Below are 23,317 nucleotides of genomic sequence, written 5' to 3'. Positions count from 1 at the left end.
CCATTCAATGACTGTATGCCTTTCATTACAGATTGTCCTGTGCCTTGTCAGGTAGAGCCCTAGAGTGATCATATTTCCAGGATCTTATTGATAGATGCATCCTTCTGCCTAACATTGCCATTACCTTGGCAGTACAACCATATACACTGAATTCTATATTCCTGACACACATATGGCTAAGCATTTACTTATGGCTTAACCTTATGGACAGTTCTGTGACAGTCTTAGAGATGATGACTAAGCCTCCATTTGAATGTATTATTCAGCTATCACTTTTGATCCCATCCATGACTGCCCATAGACTGAATGTGGGAATAAACTTGATGGTGATTCACTCAGATCCCACCATGGAGTGTGGCAATAGAAGAATTTATGAGGTCTTGCCAAACTCAGATTGTCTGCCACCTCTCCTCTTAACACCATAATACAGGGTCAAGGCCTTAGTCAGTTTTGGTAATGAGAAAGACAGTTCTTCCTTCCTTTCATCTTCCCCCATTGTTTAAAAAGTCAAGGACATTGCCGAGGGTCTCTGCCAAGATAGTGTCCCACAAAACTCCAAAGTCTTTTTTTCTGAGAGTAAGCTACCAGCATCTCTCTCATATAATACCCATTCCAATGCCTTCTTTATTTGCAGTCAATCTGACTTCGCCTGCTGACTATATGGTGGATAAAGGCATTCTGCACACCACTTTGAAGCTCATTAGCAATAATGTGGCCACAGAGTCATTGTTGGGCTTGGTGTCTCTGGCAATTTTCAGGCACACAGACAAGTGTGGCAATGCACATGCCTGGGAGTCGGCGAATATAATATCTAAGGTAATTAGCAGGTGCCCGCCATACAATGTGAATATTTTGACAGCTTCTGCTAACATTGATCTTGTGTGATATGATGCATGTTATGTTAGCCTTAACCTCACTCAAGCCATCTCCTGCCCTGGCCCTGTATCCTCTTCCTTTTGATCACCTTGCTGTTCTTTGGCAAGATAGAGGCAGGCAGTCCCAGACCTGCCCTTTCATCTCTCTATGCAGCAGCCATTACATTATTTCTGACTCACCCTCAAAGATGTGATGAACGGAGACAAGGGAATACAGGATTGTTCACTGCACAACCCAAAAACCAACCATGATCCCAATGCTATACATAGAGACAACCTGCTAATCAGTCTTGGAGGCAGTTGTCTCAAGAGGATTAACAACAAAGTTTCTCTACCCTGACACCTCAGTTCCCTCACCATTGATTTTATCCTTGCCAACCCACAGAGAACTTTCCAGTCAGTACCTGACTATTCTTTTTCAGACAGCATTTGATCTGTCTCTTTCTGACAGGCAAGTGAATGATCCAAATTGTCTCAGAAATTCTTCAGTTCTCATTTTACCAACCCCCTCCCCTTTCATCCTTTCCATTTTTGACAGAAGTACCAACGGGCTTGGTAAAGGACACATTTTTGCAACAAGAGATGTGGGTACTCATTGAGAAAAGGTTGGTGGAAATTGTTGGGAATCCACAATCTCTTGAGTTTTCCTTCAAACTTTCTTATGGTCGGGATGACCAGAGGCAAGCTCAGACCCATCCTAGACCTCAGTCATCTAAATCAATTTATACTTCCTCCAAAATTTAAGATGGAGATGGCATGATCGGTCCATCTCTCCATCCATCCAAATTTTCCATCTGTCTCAATGTGACAGAGGTATATTCTCACATTCTTATCTTGGAAATTCATGTAGTTTGCATATTATGGGAATTGTTTTCAGTTTCACGCTCTCTCCTGGCTTGAACATAAGGCTGTGGGTCTTTACAAAACTGCTCTGCTGTATTGTTTCCCTGTTTCATATGACTTTATCTACTTTGGACAACATCCTCAAGAAACATATGGCCAGTTTGCTTCTAGCCAAAGGAAGGAACAATCTCATATCCCTTTTACATCATGTAGGTTTTCTAATTAGTCAGAAAGTCCAGTCTTTGTCCATTCCATCAGTTTGTCCATCTGGGTATGGAATTCTCACACACCTCAACCTGGTACATCTTCCCCACCTTCATTTGCCCCAAATTGTCATCCTCACAGTATCAGTTTCCATCAAGAAATAGATCACAACCAGAGCATTTCAGCAACTCTTCAGATTGTTTTATACAGAGTAGATCTTATCCCACTGGATTGCCTTTCTTAATGGTGCCCATTTTCTGAGCTGCTTGATCAAAAGATCGGCATAGTGAGAAAGATAGTATCATTCCTGGACCAGTGTCACAACCGTGGTTGGCTCATGACAGGAATGCCTCTCAAACAGCCAAAACCAGATTTGACCATCTGTACAGATGCAAGTATCTCACAGGCCAAATCTTCTCAAATAGCTTCGGACTTGTGTGTCCCATCCTTGCCCAGACAATCTTCTCTCTCACAATTGGATCTTGTTCAGAGAGCCTTGCAGAATAATTAATTCAGTCCTTCAGTTGTGGAAAGAATTACCCAAGCAAGAAGGCCCTCCGCTTTCCAGGTTTACATCGGAAAGTGGCATGTTTTCAGGGACTGATGCTAAGTTAATAACATCATTCCTTTGACTCACAATTACCTGTTCTCCATTTTTTAATTTGGTCAGGGAACAAATTCAAGGAATTAACCAAATTTTTCAGTGAATTATGCTTTTATGCTTCTCCTTGAATGCTTACCCAATCATATTACTTTAATATCCTCCCATCCTCCCTGCAATGTGAGCATCCTGTTACACATTGTTCTACTCATCTTAAAGCTAGCACCACTTGTTGGCAGCAAAAGGAGGTCATGGGCAAAAAGGTATAGCCCATCTTCTGTATAATATGGACGGAAAAGACGAATTTTCATCTTTTGGAGGGCTTGTTTCAAAAGGTAGTAGGGCTTATATTCCTAATGTTAATGTGATCAGGTGAGTATTCTAGGAAAAACATAATTTACTGAATAATTTACTTTCAGTAAAATCTAGAACTATGAAGGCAATATATAAGGAACTTTATTAAGGTATTGATGCCTTAAAACCTCTCTACCACAAATCACAAATGTCTTCCTTTAGATTTTTTAGAAGAGTTTGCTCTGACCATGATCGCTGGCTATCATTCCAATTTTTGTATGTGTTCCATCATCATGGAAGAGAAGACATAAGCAAGAAAAAAGACTTGTCCCACCTCCTAGCCAATTTCAACTTGTCAATCAAAAACCTTGGTCCTTTGTCTTAAATAGAGCCTACCTTAAATTTTGATGTGGCTAAGCAAGTCTCTGTTTGAACTACTGTCCAAAGCCTCACTGATAATACCTCTCATAAAAACTTCTTTCCTAGTCACATAGGCAGAGTTCATTGGATTCATGCCATATTGTTTAACCTGAACTTATGTAGTTATACCATATTGGCTTGGTGTCTTTATGACATTGCATAGTTTTGTTGAGAAGAACAGACTTCCACCCATGAGAAATTAGTTATTAATTTTGAAACTTTTGTCTTCAGTTGACCCATCTTCATACGGGTGGCTTTAGGACCCCACCAGGTTGTTGAAGTGGTACCTGAAATTTACTGAGCTAATAAGATGATAGAGGACTTGCTTGTTGTTACCACTCAAACAAGGAAAGGACAATATTACCACTCAGACTCTTGTCATGGGTTCATTGGGTTATTTATTCAGCCTACAAACAATTAAGCCAACACCAAAGAAATTTCCTGTGTATATTTGCTTATGATGGCAGAGCAGTTGCTACCATCCAAGCAGTCAAGTGAAACTGCTCTGTCTGACATTCAAGCCGTTGTATGGAAGTCTAATACAAGAATATTCAGAGCAGTTGCTACCATCCAAGCAGTCAAGTGAAACTGCTCTGTCTGACATTCAAGCCGTTGTATGGAAGTATAATACAAGAATATTCAGCTTCTGCCTGAAAGTCCTTTCATTTCAGAAGGTTAAATTCAACCTGGTAGGACCTCTATCAGCATTTCAACAGCTACCTTCCCAGGTCTTTCAGCAGCATCATAATGATGCCATCTCTACTTTGCTGGATTTTTAAAAACTCCATCTTTTCATCAATCTATCATTTGCCCATATCTCACATGGGACTCAAAGCTGCTACTTACCTTAAAATACCTTGTCCAAGGCCAAATCAAGGTAAGGGTATGTAACTCACTCCATCTTTTATTATCCTAATGTATTATAATCAGGTAATATATCTGAAGAAGAAACCAATTTTTTAAGTGAAATACTTCTTTGATCTTACCCAGTCATAATATGGGCGTGCCCTCAAGCCCTCCCTGCTGTTAATACCTGGAAGAGTAGGCACTACCAATCCAGTAGTAACTGACATGATTTGCTGCCTATCCGAGGGAAGACATTCTTTTCTGATTTGTACTTCTAACAGCAGATACAATTTTTGCACTTTTAACGCTTAAATGAGTCCAAAAATGTTGTTAACATCATCTTTTGCTTGGAAGGGCTGGATCTGCAAGGTAATGGAATGATTTCTAAGTAAATATATTGTGATCGGGTGTGTATTATGGAAGAAATGTGTTCTGTGTCAAAAATTGATTTTCATTGCATTGTTCTGATAGCCATTTTGAACTTTATTTTCTATGCCCAATAGCCATTTTGAGTTAGCTATGGCACATTCTAAGGGTTGGAGTTAACTATTTTAATATTGCAATATAATAATAGTAGGTAAAGGAAACTATGCTGTAGCACATATCACAGGTGAATTAATTAGTAGTTCCCATTTATTTCTTCCCATGCTATTAAATGAAATGGAAGAGGTTAAAACTATTGTTGATATATGTGTATACATAAGATTTTGAACATATTTACATGTAAAGTGTGAACAAATGCATACCTGAATGCAGTATATTTAACATATCAGTACTTGATGAATATAATTGCTTTGCACAGCATTTTTCTGTATTCTGTATGAACCTGTGTGATACAAGTTATATAAATGACATTATCTTTTTAGTACCTTTACACATGCATTCTAATCTGTATAGTTAACTTAAAATTATCCAGGATACAAATAAATTCACCGGGGAGAAATGTGGATCCTATCATCCCTAATATGAACTTTGAAAAGTTCTCCAGCTTCTTTCCACAAGAAGACTCAGACTCTGACAGTGAGAATCCAGAAACCAAACCAAATGGCAAGCAAACTGAAGACCAGTCCAAGTCAGAATCAATAGTTGACCACTCTGTAGAGTTGTCTCAGATTGTGGATGAGGAGAAATTATTTGATTGTGGAAGTCTTGCCTCAACAGATTCAGGAATAGGAGTTCTGTCAGAAAAGCTTCATCCAACAGGTGAGTCTAATTCAAGGATCTGTTTTGCAGGGAAACTTAGATAATGGGTATGTTATTGACATTTAATACTGCCATGCTGCGTTAACTTAAGCTTTCTATTTGTTTGAAAATTAACAAAATCCAGGCATTCCTATGCTTATCTATGCCCCTGCCATATTCTGTGGAAGGGGCTTATATAGTATCACCAGTGTCTATCTGTCACAGCTATCTATCTTCTGCAGCAGTTCACACATTACAAATTTAATTTCTGCTCAGTAACTTTTGAAAGATGTCATGGATTGAAACCAGATTTGTTCATAAGCTTGATATCAAAAGACCAAGATCAAATTCAATATGCACCTCCTTCTATAAAAGAAGAAATGTAGGTGATTTATTGCCGATTATTCACTTTTTTTCCCACTTAATATTAACTTTTGAAGAACTTAATGGATTGAAATCAAATTTGGTGCAAGCTTAATTAAAACCATCTAAAACAGTCTTCCTTCTCGATTCTTAGGTCATGCAGTGGAAAACAAGCTGAATGAAAATTCACACCAGACATATAAACCTGACAGGTCCAGTATCTTCTCATTTGAGCACCTGGATAACAAAACAGGGATCCTGAATGTGTGGTACCTTCTCCTAGAAGGTCTTGCTGGTGCCCTATCTGCATGCCCAAAGTCTTACCAACCCCAGACTATGGAGACATTATTTGAACTGCTTAAATCAGTGTCAAAAGTGCCAGGTAACTGTATAGAATACTGTGATTTCACCTTTATTTGTGGCGTACAAGTTTTTATTGATTTTATGATTGCTACAAACGGTTATATGTACAGACCTAACATAATGATCCAACTGTGAAGAAAGTTAGACCTCATCCTCATCAAAGGGCATATTAATGAATTCAGATCCTGACCAAAATAGGAGTGTTTTGCAGAAACTTAAAAAACATGACAACCAAGCAATTAAATGAATCCATAATACTGCTAAATGGTGTTACGGTAATAAGAAATGTATTTTTTTAAAAATGTTTTTGGAAAAAGCCTGCCCGTAATATGGAAAGATTTACAAAAGCTGTCTTGCCTGAGTATGTTTGCAGAAAATAAATACAAAACATGACAAAGAAATTACATAGAAAAGATTTTAGAATCTTTTGTCTTTTTAAGACATAAGAATTGATATGTTTACCAAAACTAAACCTCACACTCAAGCATTATTATAGTAAAGTTGAAACACAAAGAAATACATCTTTGTAAGAGTAAAATAAAATATGGAGCTTTTTGTCATGCCTAAACCTCATTACCATTGGCATTGAGATATATATATATATATATATATATATATATATATATATATATGGCATAATACCCACTCTTAGTTACTAAATATAGTTTGTATTACTAATAATAGTAACAAACTTAGCTGTTAGTATAATTAGTAACATAATTGTAATTCACTGGCATTTGAGAGCAACTGTTATATTTCCTGGGAGGCAGCATAAAATTAGGGAAATAATTAGCCCTTATATAGTTATCTTCCTTAAAGATTGTTACACTGAATTAAATACTTGTAACAATAGTAAAAGAATTCTTCAGGCATCCAAGCCATCACAGTGCTGCATTATATGATTATAATTTTTATTAATGAAACTGAAATCCTGCTGTAATGATTTGAGCATTTTGTAATGAAACTAAATATTCACAGAATACATGAAATGGTCTCTACACAGTGCTATACTTTTTAGTGTTTACATGGTCACATATTCATATATTTTCATTTGTATGGATGTTGTGTGCAACACCACATTTATTAATGAAATAGTTTTCATATTTCTTTTTAATTCCCGTATTTCCGTGTGAAAAATATATCATTTTATTTTCACATGTGCAGATTTCCCATCACCCCATGTGACACTTAAGTGCATGTGCCTGTATAAGTTATAACTGGAGTAAGATAAGACAAGCATTTGGAATCTTGTGCACTAAGTAGAAACTGCATTACCTTTCAGGCATGGAAATAATTTTTGGCTAGAGATTTATTTACTCCCCGCCATTTGCTTCTTTAGGAAGTTATGTTTTTTAATGTAAAAATCCAGTGTGCTGCTTTAATCAGTTGGATTTACTTTTGTAGTCAGATAGGATAGTTTATAAAATGTCAAACATTTTGTATTGTAATGCATTAGATTATCACTAACCTACCATTCTCCCAAATTGCTGATATTTTTATGATATCCAAATAATAGGAAATGAAATTTAGGTGAACTTGTCAAAAGGAGGATGGCAGTATTGTGCTGAAGAGTGAATGTAATTATGAAAGCTTTGATTCAGATGAAAGATAATTTCATTTCCTGCATTATTACTAGATATATATTACACTTGTAAAAATATAATGTTTTTGTACCACATGATGCAGTATATCCAATATTAATGAAGGAAAAAAAATATTTATGTATATACAGCTTTTGTTTATTGAAATACTTAAAAAATACATTCATGCATCTATGTTCCTTTTGATTGTAATTATATTATATATTGCAGTTTTAATGCATGTTGTTGTTTCATTTGAAATTAGGTCCCCATTTTGCCATCAGCTGTGTGAATCACCTACTTCTTCCCATGCTGCAATCATGGCTGCGATGGGGTTCACATAAGTACGGATTTTGGGAGACAGGTGCTACCAACTTTAAGCAGTGCTGTGGCCACACTACTGATATTCTTGTGGATTTCATTAAAGAATTCATTGGTAGATACACCTACTTGCCTAGTAGATTAAGCTTTTTCAGTATGTATGAATCATTTGAGAATATCTAGCTCACCTGGCCATAAGGCTAAAGACATATATGCTGTGGTCCTACATCCTGCATGAGCCATCCATCAACACTGCTAATTTATACTTCTTGTATGAAACTGTTGGGCCATTTAAATAAAACTTGGTATGTACCTCAGGACATGCTCTATCAAAATTATGATTATGGTGAATTTCCTAACAACAATGTGGTTTACATAGCACACAAAATGGATAACCTGTATTTTTAATTCTTCTCTAGAATGGCTTACATAGTTTTTATATATGTTATGTCCCTTAGCACAAGATCTGTCAAGAATTTGTCTGGAGTGGCTCCCTTAGCAATAAGTGTGGCTTTCTTAGCAAGCAGTTGGAAAACCAGTTATCAGCTTCTTTGTAATGACTGAACCAATTTTGATCAAGCTACTGGTAGGTAGACATATTTGTTAGAACATTCACTGTGAAATTTATATATTGGGTGGCTCACTACCTGTGGTGTGGCTTCTCGCCATCTGGATGGAAAAGCTATTTTTAACTTTAAGAAAACAAATTTTGATCAAGCTTGGTAGGAGTGTTTCTTAAGACAAAATGTTGTCCAGGGTAGCTTCTCAAGCTTCTATATCAACCAAACTGGAACTATCAACTTCTCCTTCTCCATAACAGCTGAGCCAGATTTTATCTATTTTGGTAGAAATGTTTCTTAGGACTTGCTCTATCCAACTTCATTTTGGGGGTTGGTGTCCTAGAGTCAGCGGCGCTTTCTTAGTAACCAGCTAGAAAACCAATTTTCATTTTGATCATACTGGGTAAGAGTGTTTCTTAGGACATGAATTATCAAACTGTTGTCGAAAGTGGCTTTCCTTGCAATAAATGTGACATCTCATGCAACCATATGGACTTATTTCAACATCTCCAGAACAACTGAACCATTTGTGATAAAACTTGGTATGATTGTATCTTAGGACAAGCTTATTAAACTTACACATTTTTCTGAAGTGCTTAATTGACAAGTATAATGAACCATGATGCAAAGATTATTCTAGTAGGAAAGAAATATTTGAAATCTAAATTTCAAAGATCTTTAAAAAATTTAAATATTTTGAACAAGATTCCACTGTCATCTAAAAGCATACTGACACTTAGTATTATAATTATATTACTAAGTTTTATTTTTGTTAACCATGTCAGGGATTTTAGATAAAATATTTTGTTTCCATGTTATAACTATGAAAGTATGAAGACAAAATCTAAGCCATATAAAAAATCCCTGATGCAGTTCACTGATGCTTTTCATGGGTCTATAATATCACAAATTTACAAGAAAATATGTATTATTAGTATCTGACATTTTAGATGTTCAAAATATATTTCAGACATTTAAGAAAACTTACTTGAATTAAGATATAATTGGTTTGAAATATTATTACATTCTCCTTTTCTGGACCTGCATAAATATGTTTGCTTGTTTATGTCTATTTCTTAATGGTCAAAAAATTTAAAGATAAATGGTAACAGGTTCTACAATTTTCCAATAACCAATTTTCTTCCATTAATGTCTTTCTTCCATTACAGAGGACACAAGCTTGCACATGGAGACGGTCATGAAACAACTATTGCTTGTGCTGACAGAGTGTGTGGCACAGCCAATAGAAGTGATCTCTAGATTGGGATGTTCGTGTATCAGGTCATTGTGGAATATATTTTTAAATTGTATATCAATAGCTTTAAAAATTATATAAAATTCACAAATTTTGTGGGTTTACTTCCAGTGAATGCATTAAAAGATTCACATTAGACTTGGCATGAATCAGTGCAAAGTTAATCCACTGTATAACATGCATGCTTGGACCTTTTACCTTGGGGTCAAGGTCTTAGTCATTTAAAATTTGTTAAGGTTTAATGTTTTAAAATTTATTAGCTTACGTTTCCTAAACTTCTTTGTAGAGGCTCATCATGCAAGGGACGAATCATTACTTGGTGTCAAGGTCAGAGTCATTAAAAATGTTTGTTATGGTTTTGGTTAAGTTTTTTTCATTAGTTTACCTAGCCATAAGGTCAAGTGTTGGTCTATTGTCCATTGTGTATTATCCATTGTGTTTAGTGCATAATCCAACATCAATTCACAGTTATTACTTACAATTCCTCCAAAACCATTCATCTGAATTTGACCAAATTTCTCCTTCAGATATGTTCCCCAATCACATCACATTATGTTCAGCCTACTACCTCGCAAATCCAGCCCTACAAAAGATGAAAATTGTCTTATCCTGTCTATTTTTAGATAGACAAAGGGCAGTAACTCTTGCCCATTACCTCCCCTTGATACCACCAGGTGTTGCCAGTTTTTAGCTTCACTGTCGTGCAGTGAACATGCAGTGCTTTTACCTTTAACAACCCTTGTGTAGGACAGTAAGGTTCATCACACGGAACTGACATATGCAGCTAGGGACGGAGAGGATAAAGGAAGGGAATACCCGTTGCTGGATAAGATGCATCATGTGGAACAGCAGACAAAGATGCAACTCCATCAATCAAAGCAAATTATCCCTCTCTTCCCATCGTTTTCTCCTATGGATACTTATGGGGAATATTCCCCCAAGTGTAAGCAAACCAGATGGAGTAAGCCTTCGAGCATGGCCTTCAGGCCGGTATGTCGGGGTGCATGGGATTAACAACAGATCAGCTGGACTCAAATAATAATAATACTGCTGCACTGACACCAGACATCCAGCTGACACCAGCATCTGCCCCGACATTGCCAGCAGTCCTGCTGCCCCAGCATGGAGACTGCTTGGCCGGAATGGGCCAACTATACAGTGTTTATGGGGATCCGTACATTTAGCTGAGCAGCAGGCAACATATCCATATTTCACTGGCGATTTCTATGAGAAATCTGCCCATTCAAAAACGACTTTGGAGAGACTGGCACATGGACTGGCAGGGCCAACATATATACAGCAAATCACTGGGTTGATCTCACACCGCTTTCTCCAACCGGTACTACTGGAAAGGCCAACAGTGCCGGCAGTTCCGTCAATGCTGGATATTAGATTACTCATGGCTTATCTTCAAGGGAGAGCTCATATTTTGGAGAGATACCACCAAATGGATTCATCAGTGCCACCCAGCATGTGTTATACCGAGCTTGGAGCCAAGCCGGATGAGGACCCAGCTTAAAGTGAGTGTGCTGAGTCGCCAACAAACTTGTCTTATGTCGACCCAACTATGGATCAGACCGAATTCAGCTTTGAAGCTACCATCGAGGAAATTTGTAGGGTACTGGCCACTTCAGAGTGCCCCACACCCCCTCCCACCTCATAAGAATACATTGTCAAGGCATTGGTGGATGTTGTGGAAGAGAGGGAGACACCATCTTTCCAGCTTCTTCCTCAATCAGCAAAGATCAAATAGATTAACAACCGGCTTTCAGTTAGAATTGGCGACCATGGCAACTCAAAGGTGTTCTTTTCAGAAAGCCAGGTTCCAGCGAACTTTACCTCATGCTGGTATGAGACACACTCCAACGCCTATAGTATGGACTGTCCGACGTTTGACAAGAATATGGCAGCTATTCACGTGTTGGCTCCGTTGTTTTACAAAGTATATAAGAATGTGTTCCATGCCATTTTGAAGCTGGTTTGGAACATAGTGGCAGTATCCTCCATGTTAGACTTGGCCTCACTGGCAATCTTTCAACTCGCCAAACGATCTGACGATAGCCACGCGTGGGAGGCGATGGCTAGAATCGCTTGTGTCATTAATCAAGCAGCTCACCATAATATGGCCAATGCTTTGATGGCTTTGGCCAATCTTGATCTTATCCATTGTGATGTGTGTCTGTGGTTGGCTCCTCTTAAACCGTACCGTGCGCATGCTTTACAGAAGACTCCTTTTGGGTCTCCGCTGATATTTGGAGGACGAATTGAAGATATTCAGAGGCAGGCAGTGCAGGAGCTACCCTTCCAATTTACCACTACCTCCCACATGGGCATTTGGACCCCTCTGCCCTTGTCCATGTGAAAGGATGCTCAATGGTCCAGAGACAAGGGTCTCTCCCAGCATGATTTTCCCTAGTACTAGTCCCAAGCCACTACCAGGAGGCAACAGTCTACTAGGAGGCATTCATACAGAGGTGGAAAGAAACTTTTTCCACCTTTTAACATCCCAACTACAAACATTGACATACTTCCCCATAGAGTTTTTCACCAACCGGAATCTTGTGTGGCTCCCTCGTGTCTGCATCAACAAAATAATAGAACTGGTCAAGTCTGTTTTTGGTGAACCTTGGATTTCAGTGAGATAGTTTTTGCATCTCCTCTGCTCATTCAATGCAGCGGCAAACCTGATCCCACTTGGATACCTTTTTATGCGCCCCTTACAGATGTCACTGCTGGCTCAGTGGTGCCCCTACTCAGATCCCCTCGATCAACCCATCTGGATCATGCATGAGATTCAATCCTTCTAGCTTTTATACATTTTTCATGATCCAGGCACTCTAAGTTGGCTGTCCAAGGGAATCCATCTGGAGAAGTCCCAAGCAGAAATAACAGTTTGCACTGATACCAGTATGCACGGTTAAGGTGCCCACCTGTTGCAGGACTTCACTACCACACATAGGCGGCAAGTGGAAACCAGAGGAGCAACCTCTACACATCAGCATCCTAGAAATGAAGGCTGTCATCAAGGCCTTTCACATCTGAGAAGATCAACTCTCAGGCAAAACATTCCTCATCATGTCCGATAATTTGACAGTGGTGACTTACCTCCTCAAACAGGGGGGCACCAAATCACCCGACCTGTGTGTCCTGGTATGGCAGTTTTCACACTAATGTGACAATCTCCATATCAGTGAGCAGTTAGACATATTCCTGGCAGGCTTAATGTCCTGGCCAACACAATATCCAGGAGATGCCAGGTCCTTCACACAGAGTTGTCTTTCAACCCAGCGATCTTTGCCCGGATCTGCACCTTCTGGGGGCAACCAATGATCTTTTTGTAACAAGGTGGAACCACAAGTTGCCCTCCTTTGTCTCTCCTGTTCCAGAAGCCTGGGCCGTGGATGTGCTGTCAATCAGTTGGGAGGTGTTTGGGGCCTTTACCTACCCTCATACAGTCATAATACCAAAATGAATACAGAAGTTACGGGGTTAATATTGCAAAATGATTCTGATTGCCCCTCTCAGGTGGGACAAGTCCTGGGTTACTGATCTACTCAAGATCCCTGCTAATCAGATTGTCCTCATGCATCTGCGGTCAAGGGTGTTCCATCCCTGCCCAGACCATCTTCATCTGCACACTTGGCTCTTATCAGGTCAGCCTTGTGAGGCAAACAGTTCAAACCTTCAATTGTAGAGAGATTCTCGAGAGCAAGAAGGCTTCCACTCTTGAAGGCATACAAGGGCAGTGGCATGTGTTTAGGAATTGGTGCCAAACCCAACACATTGTCCCTTGCATTCCTCAGTCCCTCGGTTGGCTGACCTTTTTATCTGGCTCTTTGTCCAAGGTTGTTAGAATCAGATGTAGTCAAGTTTTCCTGGTTTCTTTCTTTTGATTAATTATAGTTTGAATTTCATCATTAAACAATTTTGTAGTATTTTACATTCATTGTTTTCTCATATAACATAACTTGTATACAAAATGTTAGCGAAAATAGGTCTTGGAAATCTAGGTTTGTGGTCTTTGAAAGTTTGGGAAAAGTCTTTAAATTTTTCATTCAGAATTCTCTATGAACCCTGAAAGGCTATCGATCCATGATCTCAGACACATTCCATCATCATGGCAGATATGACATTGGACATGATAAAGATCTCTCAGATCTGTTGGCTAATTTTGATCTCCAGCAACGAAAATCTACAGCATTATTTCCAAAATGTACTTTGTCCTGGTTCTAACTTGGCTCAACTCACACAAGTTTGAACCTCTTGCTCATACTTAGCCATATATATGAGTCCTAAGATCAAGGGATCTTGGGCTGTGTTGCTTGGGTCATCAAGAGAATGGGTTATCTTCATATGGGGAATCCAGCCACTCAATCTCCAGAAGGATACCTGAGGTCAAGGCTGAATGCTTAGCATCCCCTCCTCCTATTATTCTCCTAACATAATGCAATTTGGGAACATATTCGAAGGAGAAAGCAAATTTTTTTAGTAAATTATGTTTCTCAGAGAATGCTTACCCAATCACATTAAACACCCTCCCAACCACTCGTATTGTGAGCATCCACATTAATGTCTCGCTCAGCTAAAAACTGGCAACACCTGGTGGTATCAATGGGAGTAATGGGCAAGAGTTACTGCCCTTTGTCTATCTAAAAATAGACAGGATAAGATAATTTTTGTCTTTTGTAGGGCTGGATTCGCAAGGTAGTAGGCTAATATTCCTAATGTAATGTGATTGGGTAAGTATTCTCAGAGAAACATAATTTGCTAAAAAATTTGCTTTCAAACATGGCATGAAACTCTTTGAAAATGTTTAAATTATGTGAATTTGCCATCAAATATGGTCACCAGTACTAAAAATAGACAAACTTTGAAACTTTTCATTCAAACTGTGCTTCAGTGTTATGTATATTTAATCTGCATTGCTGGTTAGGGTTGTGTTTTTTTTAAAATTTATTTTATTACATGCTATTGTAATGTAACATTGTATGTTGGACTTGACCTTGTCCAAAACTGAGTTCATTTCTGATTCACCTGAATTGGCCTTTTTTAATTTATTCTGTAAACAACTAATACTTAGCTAAATTATTCTCTTTGTGTATGGGTTTAAAATCAGAATTATTATTAATAGAAGGAAATATCTTTATTTGGGTCTAGGTCTAGGTTTTGAAATTTCCTTAGTGTATTTGACAGAGTCCAGGTTCTGGTTTCTAATAATAACTACCGTATTTACCGCATATGTTGGGACACAATAAAATAATTATTTTTTTCCTGTCCCAGAACTTATGGTGAAACATTTTTTTTCCCTTTGGTCACATGTCCCAAGACTTAAGAACAAAATAAATTGATAATGCATTTGTGCCCCCCCCCCCAACTGCACGTCACAATAAAATAGATAAATAAAACACTTAATTGATTATAAAAAGAAAGAAACTAACCTTGTGTTGTTATCATTTATTCTTTTTTTTCAACATGAGCATTAAAGAATAAAACATTTTCACGAAATCCGTGTAAGTAGCGTAGGCTTCCATAATGTAGCGTGTATCAATTATGTCCGATACCACACACCATGTTGATCATTGACATGAACACAGAGAAACAATTGTGTGTGGTTGTGCTCAAAGGTTTGAACATGTTATCCGACTGAAAACTGGAGCCAACAAAATCGTATGCAAGAGGGAAATAGTCAACTGATATCTTGAAGACGTCATTCACGCATGACACGGTGTTGGGTGCAAAATAATCAAGATTGAATTATATCCAGGTCTACTGTATGACAATATCTCGCCAAAAAAAATCATCATTTGAAAACACATTCACTTGAGTACAAGTGACAATCTTTTCACCAGCTAGGGTTACATAATTATCCTTACTATAACAAGCACGCATAAGCCCTGGTGGTGAATAAACACGACTGGCAGCAAGCAGTTAACTCCTTCTTTGAACCTACCGACAGGACATCAAAGACAAAAGGTTATTTTTATTACAAATCAGGCGATCTCAGAAGCCGACCCCGGTTACTTTATTTTGAAAAGGAGTTCAATACAATGGTTATTTTATTGCAAAGCAAGCCGACATCGGAAGTTGACTATGGATTCTGTGAAGTGAGCCGATTTTTTATTTTTTTTTTTGAATATACAAAGACGGCTGAGATATGGAAGCATGCTTGGGTTCCTTTTCAACTGTATGCACGGGAATTTTGAAAATAAATTGAAACAATGGAACAAATTTCAAAGTGACACAATATAGTGCTTTGTGCACAGATGTCGATGACCCAGCGTCACCCAGAATATTTGGAGAAAATAAAATCTTGTGATGAATTCGTTAAGGCCAGAAGAGAACTATACTGTATGCCAGTATCTTATAAATAAAAATCATTATTTTAAAACACATTCACTTGAGTGCAAATGACAATCTTGTCGCCAGCGTGGGTTACATAAGTATCATTAATATTTATCCGCAGACATCAGTGCACCTTTGTATTAATTATTACTAAAGATGCCAAGCACACATAAGCCCTGGTGGTAAATAAACACAACAGGCAGCCAGCAGTAAACTTCTTTGAACTTGCTGACAGGACATCAAAGACAAAGGTTATTTTTATTACAAAGCAAGCAGACGTTGGAAGCCGACTTTGGACTCGGAAGCCGACTTTTTTTAAAGGATATCAATACAATGGTTATTTTATTGCAAAGCAAGCTGACCTCAGATGCCAACTACTGGATTCTTTTAAGTGTGCCAATTTATTTTTTTAGCTTTGAATATACAAAGACGACCAAGATATGGAAGCTTACTTTGGTTCCTTTTCAACAGTATTCACAAAAAGTTTGACAATAAAGTAAAACAATGGAACAGTTTTTAAAGTTGCACAATATAGTGCTTCGTGCGCGAACATCGATGACCCAGCATCATCCAGAAGATTTGGAGAAAATAAAATCACGTGATGAATTCGTGATGGCCAGAAGAGAAACAGATCATTTCGCCGACAATATGATCATTAACATGGATGAAACTCTAGTGTACTTTGATCGCATTCCTGGATGGACTGATGATAAGATGGGCATCAAAAGTGTGAGAATTAGCAAGACTAGTTCAGATTTGAAAAAAATCTTCCTTTTGTTCTTGCAGTTTCCACTTCAGGTGGTGTGTTACCTCCAACAATTTTTCACGGTATGAGAAAGTTAAAAAAAAGTATTCATGCACCAAAATCATAGACCGTACGTGTGCAGGAGAAGGGTTGTGTTGATGAGATGCTGCTGCAGTGGATGAAAGAGTTTTATCTGAAGTACAGTTTTATATTTAAAAAATAAAATTTCAGTTGGATTGCAATTTCCGACATGTAATTTTCGAATGATTTATAAGGTGTCCCACAACTTACGACTCGAAAAAAGATGTATCCCAGAACATACAGTGCACAAAAAAATTACTTTTAAAATTTATGGTGTCCCAACAAATACGGTGTCCCAACATATGCGATAAATACGGTAATATTTTTATTTTGTAAACATCAGGATCATTCTAGGTTATTTTCCATTAGGTAATAGTTTTTTTTATATATAGAAAATGCTAATTGTGACCTCAGCTCAAGTAGAAAACTATATAATCTTTGAACTGAGAGGAAATTTCATTAGTGCTTTAAGTTCAGCACAGTCAAGTTGTATTATATGTTGTGTCCAGTATTATTTTGGGCTAGAATCTCTTTTCTTAAAATTATTGAATTCAAGCAGTTATTTTCTCTGGAAATACAATAGGACTCTGATAAAATTCTTGGACAGAGACATTCACTGGAATTTATTGTGAATTCAAACCTGGAATTATAGTACTGTGATTCAACAAAAGATTGTTGACACATCAGCCTTATACAGGTTATAACAGATACATCAATACCTTCAGCTTTGGATTTATTTTGGACTTCTACTGAATTTTATTCAGGACTTTAAATTATTAGGACTTGTGTCAGAAACTAAGGTTTTTGGGGGATTTAATTCACAATACCATAAGTTCTTTTTTTCCTCATTTTTCACCTTGTATTCTAGGGAAATCATTTAATTGTTGAATTTTACAAAGCTTGCTGCTTTTCACTCTTTTTTGTTACTTTAAGAGCATAGACTCGTAACAACAGAATTTGACCAAATTTGACAGAAGGCATCATGGCATGAAAACCTTTTAAATTTATACTGTCTGTGAAAGTTACTTCTTTTCAGGATTTGACAAAATGTAACAGAAAGCATCTTGGCAAGATGATCTTTCAAGTTTTCCAACCTGCCAACATATATGTGGCCACTGGTTACTAAAAATAAAAAAAGCCTTCACAAGATTTCTTCTCAAGAGAGATCCCAGATGGCCAAGTGGTCGAAGGTGTTCACCTTTACCAATCACTCACATTTCACGTCTGTCCAAGTGGGTTCAAATTTCAGGCTCGGCCAACATGGGTGTGTGAGAGAGATTGCCAGTAGCTTCCCCTGGGTTGGCGGTGGTTCTTCCAGGGTCTTTCCCAGTATTTTTCATCCATCAGATATACTGACCTCCATGTATAGCCAGTCATCTGCTGAAAAGTGGAATCGAACCCACTAAGCCACAAAACCATCCTTCTCAAGAACCACTGAAAAGAATTTGACAAAGTTTCACAGAAAGCATCCTCTTATGAAGACACTGCCATAAAATATGGCTGTCATTACTAAACATAGAAAAAAACTTGAAGTGACATCTTCTCTGTAACCATTTAATATAATTTCACCATACATAACAGAAAGCATCTTGTACATGCCAGTTTGGCTATTAAAGCAAGGTAAGTAATCTTTGATAAGGACTAATGAAGCTTCACAGATTTGGAGCTATGCAGAGTTTGCCTCCATGCAGAAAAAGTTTCCTAAGAGATTTAGAATATAGAATGCTAGATTTCAATAGAATACATTTTATAAATCAGCAAAATAACAACACTTTATGTATTAAATTGAACCATATCTAATTGAAATCTGAAGACAGATTGTAAAATAGAATTCCAACATGTGACTCTGCAAGTGGATAAAATAAATTATAGGAGTTTGGAAACAGTGGAATGTATGTAAACCTTTGAATGGATTTGCTATATTGATATCCTATGGATTATCTTTCTAAATCAAAATAATCATTGTTAGGCAAATAGTCTTTTAGACAGATAAACATGCTCTGCCCAGCCAAACCAGGTATTTTGTATTTCTGACACATAAAATTAACATAACTGAGTAGTATTATTCATATTTGATATTGTTTTAACTTTTAAATCACATACACAATAACTATAGAAAGCTAACCTGAAGGTCTTGTCCTCTTACTAAGGACTTCATCAGCAGACTGATCTGTTCTCTACTGACTGTTAACACCACCTGAGGGAATAGTGAGCAATGTTAACAGATTGTCCCAGATATGTGGCAGGTTGTCGGAAAGATATTTGTAGACCTATCTATCACATTGTGTTTCAAGGGTAGGGGGAAAGTCAGTGCCATCACAACTACATTGGTGAAATTGAAAGGATATTGAAAGCAAGGTTTATTGAACAAAGAAGACCAAGTTCAAGCAAGTTTGAGATATTACATCACACCTGCAATGTTGCCCTGGCCATACTGTATCTTGAGACTCAGTAAAAATCTTAGATCAAAAACCAGCCTGACTTGAGCAGAGGGCGGGGTGTGTGTTAGAGAATCTACCTATATCCATGCACACAAAAAGACAATGCTGAACAGGGACAGGGGCCATTACAACCTGCCACATATCAGGGACAGGTTAGCTTTCGTATTTATTATTTGGATTTTAATATCTGAGTCCATTCCAGTAATTAAGGTAGATTCTTGTATTGGGGATTTTTAAGGTCTTACTCAGGGCTTGGCCCATTCAAAGTAGATGTTGACTCTGTCTGAAAAGAAGCACACCAGTAAGGTTTGGCTTTACTCTCATTGCCAAACAAAAACTAAACAAAGCAACTAAAAACCTTGAAATGGTATTGGCATATTATTGTGCATGAAATGCATGTCTTATGTTATTAAATGTACATGCATTTTTGTATTTTTTTATAGAATTTTATATATTCACAGTTAGTCAGAAATTATTTTAAATTTATATTTTGTGGCTTTAGCTTTTAATAAATTTTTACAAATTGCTGAATTTGATTTTCACCTGAAACACTTCCAAAGTTTAATAATAATACAAAGAAACCCATGACCTAACAAAACATGCTGAGAAATTTGATAGCTGATCCAGGCTGATCATTGGGGGTATATAATCCACTCCTTTATGGTTATGAATCCAGCACCTTAACCACTTGAGCCTGCATGGCTACTCTAGGTGGACATCTAACCGGTTTGTAAGTACAGAGGGTAATTACAGACATGAATCCATGTTTGCTACATAAATAAAGTCCTCTCATAGTGACAAGTAGGTGTATGTGTGTGTGTTTGTGTGTGTGTACACACACAGAATATATGTGTTTTTATGTGTACTTTAAAGGTGGGGTAATTAACAGTTTTTAAATTGGAGGCTAGTTCACAAGGGCATGGATTGATACTAGGCTAGTTGCATACATGAGGGTCTTCTGCCAAGGCAGTAATTACAATATTTTCTGCATGTTTTCTAACTGCTGTAAAACATAATTACTTTTCCTCTGTTCAGACATATATACAAAGAATTTATTAAGTGTCCCAAAACAAAAGAAAGAATGAAAAATCAAAGCCATGGCAACCAAATCCACACAATCAAAGTCACACATGCAACATTTGGTTATCCCTTAAGTCATGCAGAAGAGTAATAATGGTTTATATGTACATTAATGAATTAAAACTAATATTACTTGCCATGTTACATCTGGGTTTTTTTCAGTCATGAAGAAAATGCATGCATATTTTTTTAAAATTACTTTTAATGTAAAGCAGAAGAACCTGACATATTTTAATCTTTTAATTTGGTCTAGAAAAGAAGATAAGAGACACGAATATTGATAGACTGTGTAGCAACTAAGTGTCCCAGACATTTCATTCTAGAATTTGCTACCTTATGTTAACATGTCAGTCACATGCGTTAGCAATATCAAGCCTACTTGGCCTTTTTTGGCTTACTTTTCCTTTTGGTTAAACTTTTTTCATTTATATTTCCTGACACCCTTGATGGATTTTCTTCATACTCTGGAGGAAACATCATGAATCTAAATTACTCCTTCTGTGAAGTATTTGCTTCACCTTTTGACCCTGGGGTCAAGGTCATATTTTGCTGCTGTCTTTTGATCATGGGCTTGATTTATAGTTACTGAGCTTCTGATTCCTTTCTTTAACATATTACAAATAATTTCTGTGGAATTTGTCATTTATTAGATTTTAAAATTCAAAAAAATGATAAAAGATGAATCTCTTGTCCATTCCTCAAAAGCCATTATTGTCCTTAGGAGCCATAAATTGCTACCACATAACATGGATACATACTCCACTATTCGTATCAAGTTATGGTTTACAATTATAAATTTCATAGTGTTTAAATTTATTAACCCATTCCACATTCTCCCCCTGCAGGGTTTGAGGATGCAGAATAGACCTTGTATGCACTCCTGCATGTTGTGAAAGGCAGCTAATGGAGGTTACCCATTTTCTGTGAATGCATCCTGTGATGGTGTTCCAACTGAGACTGAAGTTTTTAAAAGAATGCAGTTTTACAGAAACATTTTGACCTTGTATTTTAACAATTTAACCATTTTGTACATTTATCTTATATGCCTTTTGGTGGAGTCTTTCTCTTTTATATTTTTTGTCCTTATGGATATTTACTTTTGATTGGATGGGTTTGGCTTCCTAGGGATTTTGGCAAGGTATTGTAATTTTTGCAAGCTAGTTTTACTCAGTGCTGCATAGCCAAGAATATGATGATGTGCTGTTGAATGTTATAAATACATATAATATTCAACATGCTATTCTTTCTCCAGACATATTTTGCTTAGTGCTGGTGCCCATTTCACAAACACCATGTGGCAAATTGCTGTGGATGGACTTGAGAATGCCCTGAAAGTTACCACCTACCCACTACGCCAGCTGATGCTCCTCTTCCATGCTAATTCAGAAAACTTTTATGGTGATATCGGTCAGGTTAAGGTGGCCACAAGGAAAGACTGCACACCAATGGAATGTGTCAGAATGTGCCATTTAGCTCAGCAGGTAATGTGGTTACTCCATACTTATTTCTATTAGCTTAGTACTTGTAAGATGATACATTTTGTGACTTGACTATTAGAAGCACTTTCTTCTTCCCAGGAACATAGTTTGTTAACAATAATGTATCATTTCACATATACAATTCCTTGAATTTAACAATAATGTATCATTTCACATATACAATTCCTTGAATTTAACAATAATGTATCATTTCACATATACAATTCCTTGAATTTAACAATAATGTATCATTTCACATATACAATTTCTTGAATTTAACAATGATGCTAATAATAAGGACTTAGTATCGCACTTCATGTTTAAAAGCTATATGCTCTTTGCAATATTAGTAATCACATAACGACATATACATAGACAAGATTACAAAAACAGATACCATGAAATCACAAACAAAAGTATGCAGGAAATAGTTCAGGGTAAAGAAACATTGTTAAGTTTTAAATCTGTTCTTGGAGTCTAAATATGTGAGTTTTTATTGCATCCATAAATGAGATCACAGTTTCATATTGTCCAAGTTCAAGAGACAGTTTATTCCAGGTAGCTGAGCCCTGGTATGCAAAAGAACGTTGTTCATTGGACTTGTTTTTGATAGTTGATATATTGAGAATACTGTCAGAAGTGGAGTGTACATATCTAGAAGGTGTTTACACATGGGTGAGGTCAGATGGGTATTTCGGACTGGAGGCTGTCAACAAAACATGACATAGGCAACATATTTTACGTTTGATTCTGGAATAAACAGGTACTCATTGGAGGACACAAATCAGGTGGGAGGACTGGTCAGAGCTTGGTACTCTAAAGATGGTCCAAAAGCTGTTCTCAACTTTTTAAAGTTTCTGTAATAGATAATGAGATAAACCAGAATTACAGGAGGTCAAGTCTAAAATGTACTAAGGAACACAAGTGTTTTAGTGGCTTCTGCAGAAAGAAAATTCTGAATGGAATTGATGTGGCCCACCTCCATGTATGCAGCCATGCATATGCTCATGACATCCTGGAGTAATGAGAAGGTACTGTTGAGAATGACACCTAGATTTTTTTCTGATTATGTGAATTTAATATTGCTGATACTTATTGTTGTAGATAAAGGATGGAAATAAGAAAGTCTTCGGGGTGATCAGAATGGCTTCAGTTTTATCATTTATCTGCAGCATGCTATTTGTCATTCATTGACTTCACATCGGAAATGCATCTCTCTGTGCCTTGGATGGCGGCATACACTGAAGTTGTTTGACAAGATTTGTATATTTGGGTGTCATTGGTGTACAGATGGTGAGACATTGGATGACAATACATGACACTTAATGGGGCTGATTGTGCAGAATGAAGAGATTGGGTCCAAGAACAGGACCCTGTGGAACACCAGAACATAGATGAACTGGGCTGGAAGATTTGCCATTTCAAGACACAGTTTGTGTCCTT

General features: G+C 37.2%; 1 protein-coding gene across 1 annotated transcript in view; it reads left to right on the top strand.

The window, feature by feature from the left end:
- Window positions 1-23,317, top strand: part of LOC149786089 (brefeldin A-inhibited guanine nucleotide-exchange protein 3-like) — a 142,521-nt gene that overhangs the window by 85,707 nt on the left and 33,497 nt on the right. The window contains exons 27-31 of the mRNA XM_089978114.1: window positions 5,000-5,286; window positions 5,783-6,010; window positions 7,837-8,007; window positions 9,622-9,733; window positions 21,649-21,877. Coding sequence (XP_089834240.1) covers window positions 5,000-5,286; window positions 5,783-6,010; window positions 7,837-8,007; window positions 9,622-9,733; window positions 21,649-21,877 — 1,027 coding nt within the window. The remainder of the gene's footprint in view (window positions 1-4,999; window positions 5,287-5,782; window positions 6,011-7,836; window positions 8,008-9,621; window positions 9,734-21,648; window positions 21,878-23,317) is intronic.

Source organism: Sinohyriopsis cumingii, chromosome 12 (assembly GCF_028554795.1).
Source record: "Sinohyriopsis cumingii isolate HCF-2022 chromosome 12, ASM2855479v2, whole genome shotgun sequence".
In the NCBI taxonomy this organism is placed as follows: domain Eukaryota; kingdom Metazoa; phylum Mollusca; class Bivalvia; order Unionida; family Unionidae; genus Sinohyriopsis; species Sinohyriopsis cumingii.
This window is presented reverse-complemented; position numbering and strand designations above follow the sequence as displayed.